Source organism: Nesoenas mayeri, assembly GCF_963082525.1.
Source record: "Nesoenas mayeri genome assembly, chromosome: 5".
In the NCBI taxonomy this organism is placed as follows: domain Eukaryota; kingdom Metazoa; phylum Chordata; class Aves; order Columbiformes; family Columbidae; genus Nesoenas; species Nesoenas mayeri.
The window spans coordinates 68072423-68081366 of record NC_137548.1 but is presented as its reverse complement, the minus strand read 5'-3'; the positions used below and the strand labels follow the sequence as shown (position 1 = coordinate 68081366).

Here is an 8944-nt window from a genome sequence, read left to right as displayed (position 1 = left end):
GGGTCCTTCAGCTGGTCCCAGGCACCCCCCCAGCTAGCCCTGGGTGTCCCCCACTAGCTCTGGGTGTCCCTCGACTAGCCCTGCCTGTCGCCCGCTAGCTCAGGTGGCCCCCAGGGTCCCCCTCGAGTACCCCTGGCTAGCCCTAGGCACTCCTGGGTAGCCCTGGGGGTTCCCCAGTAAGTCACAGGCACCTCACAGCTAGCCTAGGGTGCCCCCCAGCTAGCCCAGGCACCTCCACAGATACCACCAGGTGCCCCCCACTAGCTCGGGTGTCCCCCAGCTAGCCCAGGCACCCCCTCAAGTAGTCCTGCTTGCCCGCAGCTGGTCCCACACGCCCCCCAGCCAGCCCCGGGTGCCCCGCAGGGAGGGCCGGGACCGCCCCAGGGGCTGCCCACTGGGCTGCACCCCGCGGGGGGAGCAGGGGCGGGTCCCGAGGCGCTGCCCCGGCCATCCCGGGGGGGCCCCGTACGGACCCAGCTCGGGGGGCTCGAGGGGGGCATACCGGGGGGGGCCACAGCCCCGCCCGCTGGTTCCCCGCCGGGTGCGGGAGGGGCTGCTGCTAGCCCCGCCCTCTCCCTGAAACCACGCCCCCAATCACAAGCCCCGCCGATCTATACACTCGTTAAACGGCAAACTCCGCCCCCTGCACAAACCACGCCCTCTTTTAACTAAACCCCGCCCACACACAAGTTCATTGTTCTTCAAAGCCTGCCCTCTCCTCACGCCCCGCCCACGCACATGCGAGTTTTCATTAAACCACGCCCATATAGGCGGGGCTAACACCACACGCCACGCCCACCACCGCGGAAGTCTCGCGAGATCTGCGCGGCGGCAGGAGCGGGATGTGCGGGGGCTGCGTGAGCACCGAGTACCCGGAGCGGGTACGGCCGGGCTGGGCTGGGCGGGGGCGCCGGGGGTCGGTCCCAGTGCCGGTCCCGGTGCCAGCGTGTGCTGTCCCCGCAGGGCACCACCTGCCTGGAGGGCGGCTCCTTCCTCCTCAACTTCGTGGGCTGCGCGCAGTGCGGCCGCCGGGACTTCGTGCTGCTCGGCAACCGGGCGGCCGGCGTGCACGGCGGGGAGGAGATCGTCACCTACGACCGTGCGCCGGGGGCGACCTTTGGGGTTTGGGGGCCGGGGGTTGATGGAGGGCTGGGGAGGGGAGCCTGAGGGAGGATTAATTTGGGGGCCCGGTACACGGGGGAAGATGGTTGATGCTCTTGGGCGGACAGGGGCTGGGGACGTGACACCCGAGGGGATCTCAGGGTTTGGGAAGGGAGGGGGTATCAGGGAGCTGATGGCCATTGGGGGGGTACAATTGGGGGATTTGATGCTCTGGGGACTGGGGTGATGCTCAGTGCTTGTCCACAAGGGTCTGAGGGAACTGGGGGGTGGGAGAGAGTACCCCAGGGACACTGACCCCAGGGCTGGGAGCAGCCGTGTCCCCTTAACCCGCTGTCCCCTCCACAGACCTGTGCAAGAACTGCCACCACCTCATCGCGCGCCACGAATACACCTTCAGCGTGGTGGACGACTACCAGGTACACCCCGGGCAGCGCATTGTCCCCCCTAAGCCCCCTCCGGCTCCAGAGACATCCCTAGGACCCCCCTGCCACCGGTGGCTTCAGAGCCAACCTTGCCACCAGCCTCGAAGGTTTTGGAGCCACATCCCTGTGCTTGGGGCTACCTGGAGCCCCCTGGCACTAGTCCCCCAGCTCACCTCTCGCCTCGTAGCCACGTCCGTGATGTGTGTGGCCCAGAGTGGTGTGCTGGGGGGGCCCTGTGGCTCGCCCACGCTTCTCCTTGGCACATTGCCTGTTCGGCACCGACGCACTGGAAAATGGGCTCAGGGGAGCCGGGTGGGGGGAAACAAGATCTCCCTCCAGGTCTGATTGCAATCAGGAGGATCAGGTGCTGGCTTCAGCTCGGGTTTCCCTGGCTGTGGCACGGCTGTGACAGCCCCCCCGGTGTCCTGTGCCACCGCAGGAGTACACCATGCTGTGCCTGCTCTGTGGCCGCGCCGAGGACTCCATCAGCATCCTCCCCGACGACCCCCGCCAGATGACCCCTCTCTTCTGAAGCTGCTTTGTGTCCCGACATGAATCCTGTGTCACGAAGCCATCGCATCCCTGGTGGCAACACCGTCCCTTACATGATTCTGTTCTCCGAACCTCCAGCCTGGATGCAGCGATCACCTGGATGCTCCGACGTGCCTGGGGGCAGCTCACCCGCTGCTCTGCGGCTCCCACCCCAACTGCAGTGATGAGGGGGAACGCCCCGGGCCGAGCCCCCCTTCTGCTGAGGACATCAAATGGACCCAGCATGTTGTCACCCCAAAAAGGGGTCTCAAAGGATCCCCACCTTCCTCAGGAGCCCACGTATGTGGGGCAATAAACGTGATGTGTTACAGCTTGGTGGTGCAGGCGGGAGCACTTTGGGGTGGGCTTCACGCCCTGGAGCTGGTGAAGGGTGTTGGGGTCTGATGCAGGGATTGGGGGGGCTTTTCCCATGGGATTCCTCGCCCCCCGTACCAGATCCTGCCTTCCCCTCGTCCCAGCACCCACCCTGCTCACCGGTGTCCTGCCAAACCGCACTGAGAAATTAATTGATTTTGCTCCCCCAGGGGCTGTGTGGAGCTCATGTGGGGGTCACTTCGCCCCCCGCCAAGGCCCATTCCCTGGGGTGTGTAAGCCCAGCCCTGCCCTGCCGAGGGATGTGTGTTCCTGGGGCCAGGTGAACCGAAATCGCTCCCCTGGGGTGGGGTGCTGCTGCTGGCACCCAGCCCCACCAACACCCGCAGGTGCTGCCCGCCTGGAACCGCTCCATCCCGCCGCCGTTTCCTGGATCCAGCACCTCGGGGCTGGTTCCCGGCAGCCTCCCCCCCCCATCCGCAAAAACCAGGCGGACACAGACGCTCCCTCCGGCTCATTTATTGCCACCAGCCCGCGCCACCCCGGTGGCTCCAGCCCTCTGCCCCCATCGAGCCACCTCCCCACAGCGTTTTCGGGGGGGGCTGTCACCCGGCGGAGAGCTGGGGCCATCCCGGGGGGTGGCAGCTGGCGTGGAGCCGGGGGACACGGGAGCCAGCCCTACTTGGCCAGTTTGAGGAGGCGCTGGATGTCGGGCTCCAGCTGGGCCGTGGGCATGCGGGGGCTGTAGCGTCGGAAAGGTTCCCCCTCCGGCCCCACCAGGAATTTCTCGAAGTTCCAGGAGATGTCAGAGCGCCGCACCGGGCTCCAGGTGATGAACCGGGGCTCGGTCATCAGGTGCGTGGCCTCATCAGCTGGCGCAGGCAGGTGAGCCTTCAGGTAGGCGAAAACGGGGTGGGTGTCCTGCCCATTCACCTGGCACTTCTGGAAGAGGGTGAAATTGGGCTCGAAGCCGCCACCCGGCCGCACGTGCTTCAGGCAGTTGAGGATCTCCTCGTTGGTCCCATTCTCCTGTGGTGGGAAGGAGAAAGCCCAGGTCCTGCCGTGTTTTTTCCCCCACCTCCTCGCACTCGCACTGACCCCCAGGGACTTACCTGGTAGCCAAACTGGTTGCAGGGGAAGCCCAGCACGACCAGCCGCCGGGGGTAGCGGGCTTGGAGCTGGTTGAGCTGGGTGTAATCCCGCACCGTGGTGCCTCAGAGAGACGCCACGTTCTCAATAAGGACCACGCGGCCCCGGAAGACGTTGAAATCCACCTTCTCCCCCTGCAAGGAGGTGGCACTCAGGTCGTAGAAGGACTTGGCGATGGGGACGCTCATGGCTGCGGGCGCGCGGTTGGTTTGACCCCCCCTCGCGCCCATCGGTGCCTTAAGGGCTGCCCGGCGCCCACGTGATGTGTCGGGCTCCAAAGGTCTCCTCGCCCTGCTGTGACTTGGCAGAAACCGGAGCCATCCCACCCGTCCCACCCAGCAGCACCCACAGCGGGTGGGGAGGACGAGGGCGCGGGTGGCGTGGGGCCAAGGCGATGCTCCTACCTGCCTCAATAATTCATGGCGCAGCACAGCTGCTCTTCCTCATGCCCGTGAGCTGCGGGATGCTGTGGGGCGCGGGCTGGGAGCACCCGTGGGTGTCGGGGAATAACGGGACTCCGGGAGCTGGGGCTGCACGGGATGCAGGAGGTGGGTGGCTTGGAGCAGGGCAGGTGATGGGAGGGACGGGTGTCCCAGTGCTTCTCCTTTCCTGCGGCTGCCTTGACATCGCCATCCCAGTGCCTGCTGCCTTCTCCTCCAGTGCCCACCAGTCCTGGTGGCCACTGGTCCCAGTGCCAGCGTCAACCCTGGTAACTGTCTGCTGGGATGCCCAACATCACCTTGGTGTTCACCATCACCCCTGTACCCACCATTGTCCTGGAACTCACTGTCACCCCCATACTCACCATTTTCCTGGCACCCACCATCACCCTGGTACCCACTCATCCCAGTGCTCAGCAGCATCCCGGTGCCCACCACCATCCAGTTTGACCGCGCTGTCCCTGTCCCCACAGCCAGGGCCAAGCCAACAGCCCCAGTGGTGATGGGCACAGTGCCCCTCAGACCCGTCCCCAGCCTGGAAAGGGGACACCGTCCCGGCGGCCCCGGCACAGCCTCAATTATTGATGCCCGCTCGGGTTGCGGTGTCCCAGCACTGCCTGTGCCACTGTCCCGCGGTGCCGGTGGCTCTGCTGGGGTGCAGCCATCGTGTCACCATGCCACCAGTATGGCACCGTGCCCACAGCCCCGCTATGGCAGCACAGGAGCCACTGGCCGCCTCCAGCATCACCTTTATTTTGCAAACTCTGTGTGTGTGTGTGTAAAACCGGGGGGGGCCCATGGGCACAGGGGGGGCACGGAGCCTCCATGACACCCTCCCCACCCCACCCGGGTGCTGGGATGGGGGGCACCCCCGCGACACCTGCCCGGCCCCCGCTACCCCCAGGTGGGGTCCTGTGTCCCCACCACCACCAGGCACCCGCCGCTCCCCCCACATCGGGACCACCCCAATCCCACACCCATCGTGCCCCCCCCCAGAACACAGCCCGGGGAGTGGGGAGGTCAGGGGGTCCCAGGCTTCAACACCAGCAGGTTTTGGGGGTGTCCTCGCTTCCCAGGGGCTGCTGCTCATCCTCCTCCAGGCCGGCCAGGGTGGGGGCGCGGGGGGGGCCCCGCAGCCCCTCCAGCTCCTTGCGATGCGCCTGCAGCACCAGCTCCGTCAGCCGCGTGAAGGACTGGGGGACAGGACGGGGGGTGAGCCTGGGGGACCCCCCCGATCCCCCCCAGCCCTCCTCAGCCCCTCCGCACCTCCTTGATGTTGAGGTTGCTGCAGGCGCTGGTCTCGTAGAAATCCATCCCGTACTCCCTGGCCAGCTGCAGGGTGCGGGGCCGGCAGTGGCACCATGATTTTGGGGGGCGATGGGGGGGTCACCCCCAGCATCCTCCGCCCCCAGCATGTGCACAGCCAGGCGTGGCCAGACGGACGAGCTGGCACTGGGGGGGCTGGTGTGGGAGCATCCCTGGGACTGGGCACTGGGTCTCTTGGGGGGGACACTGGGTGCTTTGGGGGTGCAGGGGATAGTGCTGGAGGTGCAGGGGGTGTCCCTGAACATGCTGGGGGCTAACAGGGAGTCATAAGAGCAGCTCTGGGGGTGCACAGGAACTGGGGGGGGGTCCTTCGATGCACGGGGGGCTGTGGGGAGGTCCCTGGCTACAGAGAAGACTGCAGGAGGGTGGGGGGTCCACGGCCGTGCTGGTTAGGGGACCTGGGGATACTCGGGGTGCAGGGTGGTTGTTGGGGTCCTTGGAGAGTGCAAGGGGGGGCTGGAGGGGGTCCTGGCCATGCTGAGGGCGCGGGGGGGGCCCTGGCCACCCTGGGGGTGCAGGAAGGGTCCCTGCCCCGCCCGGGGGCGCACGCCCGCCCCCGCTCACCTGCAGCCCTTGCTCTCTGGCCACTTGCCTCTTGTGCTCCTCGTCCGCCTTGTTCCCGATGAGGATTTTCTGGACGCCGTCAGGTGCGTACTGGAGGGGGGGGGCGGCGTGAGAACCCCCTGGCCACGGGGGACCACCCCTCCACACCCCTGTACCCCCACCTCATCCACGTCACTGGCCCACTTCACGATGTGCTGGTAGGAGCGCTCGCTGCTGATGTCGTACACCAGGAAGATGCCCTGTGGGAGGGGGGGGCGGCCATTTATACCCCCCAACCCCGTTCTGTGCCTCAGTTTCCCTTCTCCTGGACACATCCCCGTACCTGTGCACGCCGGTAGTACTGCTTGGTGATGGTCTGGTACCGCTCCTGCCCCGCCGTGTCCCTGTGACAGGGACAGCGGGTCAGTCGGTGCCACCACCCATGGCACGAGGTGGAGGACCAGGACCAGGCCCCCCTCCCTAAATCCCCCCCGGCACTCACCAGATCTGTATCCGCACCTTAATGCCGTCCACTTCGATCGTCTTCATCTTGAAGTCGACGCCTGGGATGGGGAGGGGAAGGTTACAGGGTGTCCCCTCATCACTGCCGCTGCTGTCACCAGGGTCTCTCTGGTCCCCACACCCTCTCCTGGTCCACCCCAATCCACGCTGTGCTGCCAAACTGGGTGCCGGGGCTCCCCCGTGCCCACCCGGTGTCCTGGTGGCAGCCCGGTGCCGGTGCCCACAGCCGGTGCCAGGCCCGGCAGGCCTGGTGCTGGGTCATCGTGTGGGTGCTGGGTCATTGTGTGGGTGCTGGCCCCGGCCCCGCTGCCGGGCGGGTGCTCCTGGTGCCCCCGGTTCCCCAGTGCCGCAGCTCCCTGGTGCTCCCGGTTTCCCGGTGCCACGGTTACTCAGTGCTCCCAGTTTCCCAGTTCCCCGGTGCCACGGTTCCCCAGCGCTCCCAGTTCCCCGGTGCCGCGTTTATCCGGTGCCCACGGTTTCCCAGTTGCCCGCTGCTCCCGGTTCCCAGGTGCCACGGGTGCCCGGTGCACTCGGTTTCCTGGTTCTACAGCTCCCTGGTGCCCCCAGTTTCCCGGTGCTGTGGCTGCTCGGTGCTGCCGGTTCCTGGCTCCTCAGTACTCCCGATTGCCCCGTGACGCGGCTGCCCGGTGCTATCGGTTGCCCGGTGCCAGCGGCTTCCCGGTCCCCGAGGTTTTCCCGTTCCCCGGTTCCCTGATGCTGCAGGTGGCCGGTGCTCCCGGTTCCCCAGCGCCACGGGTGCCCGGTGCTCCCCGTGCCACGGTTTCCCGTTCCCCGGTGCCGCCGCTGCCCATTGCCGCGGCTCTCCGCTGCCGCCGGTTATCCCATTTTCCCCGTGCTGCAGCTGGCCGGTGCTCCGGGTTCCCCAGTGCCACGGTTCCCACGGTTTCCCGTTTCCCCGTGCTGCGGTTCCCTTGAGCTCCCGGTTCCCCGGTGCCTACAGTTTTCCCGTTCCCCGGTGCCCACGGCTCTCCGGTTCCCCGGTGCCCACGCTTTCCCGGTACTGCCGCTCCCCGGTGCTCCAAATCCCCCGGTGCCGCTGCTCCCCAGCGCCTCCGTTGCCCGCTCCCCCCGGCTCTCCCGCTCCCCGGTGCTGCTGCCGCCGGCTTCTCCCCGTTCCCCCGCTCCGGTACCGATGGTGGAGATGTGGGCGGGGTGGAACTGGTTGTCGGTGAAACGGCAGAGCAGGCAGGTCTTGCCCACGCCCGAGTCCCCCAGCAGCAGCAACCGGAACAGCACGTCGTACTGCTTGGCCATGGCGGGCCGGGCCGGGCCGCGCCGGGGCCGCCGCTGCCGCCGTTACCGGGGGCGGGAGCGCTGCGCTGCCGCCGCCGCGCCGGGTGGCACCGGGGCGGGGCGCGGGGCGGGGGCGGGAGGGCGGGGGATGCACCGGGGGATGCTGTGAGGAACGGGGGCGACATCGGGGATGCACCGGGAGGGGACACCGGGAGATGGGCTGGGGCACCGGGAGGGGGATATGGGGGACGGAGCGCCGGGGAGACACCGAGGATGCAGCGGGGGATGCGGTGGGGAACGGGGGAGAAGACATCGGAGATGCACCGGAGGGGACACCAGGAATTGGGCTGGGACACCGGGAGGGGGACACGAGGGACGGTACATCGGGAGTGCAGCAGGAGATGCTCTGGGGACACCGCGGGTGACACGGGGGATGCAGAGTGGGGAGTAGCCAGGGGTGTACCGGGGGACACTGTTGGGGACACTGGGAGATGCTCTGAAACACTGGGGGACACACGGGATGGACAAGGGAACATGGGCGGGGACATTGTGAGATGCTCTGGGGCATCAGGGGGAGCACAGGGGCTGCAGCAGGGGACACAGGGGATTGCACTGGGGAATATGGGGAGGAGACATCCAGGGTCACACTATGGACCCCCCTCGCAGAGAGTGAGGGACACAAGGGGCAACAGCTGGGGCTGCAGCAGGGGACACTGGGGTGACACACGGAACCTCCATGGAGGGACTGTGTGGGGCACCCAGGGATGCACCAGGGGACGGTGAGACGTTCCCAGGGCTGGAGTGTCCCCAGGGTGGAGCAGGGTGGCCCTGCAGGCAGGGCTGCAGTGCGAGCTGCAGCGGGTCCTGGGGTGCAGTGGCAGGTGCTGGGGTACAGTGCTGGGTGCTGGGGTGCAGTAGTGGGTGCAGTGGTGGGTGCAGTGGTGAGTGCTGGGGTGCAGTGGCAGGTGCTGGGGTACAGCGCTGGGTGCTGGGGTGCAGTGCTGGGTGCAGCACTGGGTGCTGGAGTGCAGTGCTAGGGTACAGCACTGGGTGCTGGGGTGCAGTAGTGGGTGCAGTGGTGAGTGCTGGGGTGCAGTGGCAGGTGCTGGGGTACAGCGCTGGGTGCTGGGGTGCAGTGCTGGGTGCAGCGCTGGGTGCTGGAGTGCAGTGGTGGGTGCTGGGGTGCAGTGGTGGGTGCAGCGCTGGGTGCTGGGGTGCAGTGGTGGGTGCAGCGCTGGGTGCAGCACGCAGCAGGGGGTGCAGCGAGGCAGCGCAGGCCTGGCTGGTGGAGTGCAGCCTGCA

The 8944-nt window shown here is 67.5% G+C and overlaps 3 protein-coding genes across 3 annotated transcripts; 1 reads left to right on the top strand and 2 right to left on the bottom strand.

Moving 5' to 3' along the window:
- Nucleotides 1–740: 740 nt before the first annotated feature.
- On the top strand, nucleotides 741–2400 carry CHURC1 (churchill domain containing 1). Its single transcript, XM_080345053.1, has 4 exons — nucleotides 741–881; nucleotides 964–1099; nucleotides 1468–1538; nucleotides 1984–2400. Exons 1-4 carry the CDS (start codon nucleotides 843–845, stop codon nucleotides 2074–2076), a joined length of 339 nt encoding a protein of 112 aa, XP_080201179.1. The 5' UTR covers nucleotides 741–842; the 3' UTR covers nucleotides 2077–2400.
- A 686-nt stretch (nucleotides 2401–3086) lies between these two features.
- Nucleotides 3087–3745, bottom strand: GPX2 (glutathione peroxidase 2; the record flags this gene model as incomplete). The annotated part of the gene is made up of 2 exons (XM_080345048.1): nucleotides 3087–3437; nucleotides 3521–3745. 2 exons carry the CDS (start codon nucleotides 3743–3745, stop codon nucleotides 3087–3089), a joined length of 576 nt encoding a protein of 191 aa, XP_080201174.1.
- A 1289-nt stretch (nucleotides 3746–5034) lies between these two features.
- On the bottom strand, nucleotides 5035–7663 carry RAB15 (RAB15, member RAS oncogene family; the record flags this gene model as incomplete). Its single annotated transcript, XM_080345052.1, has 7 exons — nucleotides 5035–5190; nucleotides 5264–5329; nucleotides 5888–5977; nucleotides 6049–6126; nucleotides 6210–6270; nucleotides 6369–6429; nucleotides 7540–7663. The coding sequence occupies 7 exons, from the start codon at nucleotides 7661–7663 to the stop codon at nucleotides 5035–5037; spliced, it is 636 nt and encodes a 211-aa protein (XP_080201178.1).
- Nucleotides 7664–8944: the final 1281 nt, after the last annotated feature.

Bases quoted from the DNA above. Each gene is read 5' to 3' on its own strand.
- CHURC1 (XM_080345053.1), top strand. From the start codon at position 843: ATGTGCGGGGGCTGCGTGAGCACCGAGTACCCGGAGCGG. The intron at 882-963 runs GTACGGCCGGGC...CTGTCCCCGCAG, and splicing joins GCACCGAGTACCCGGAGCGG to GGCACCACCTGCCTGGAGGG. The intron at 1,539-1,983 runs GTACACCCCGGG...GTGCCACCGCAG, and splicing joins GCGTGGTGGACGACTACCAG to GAGTACACCATGCTGTGCCT.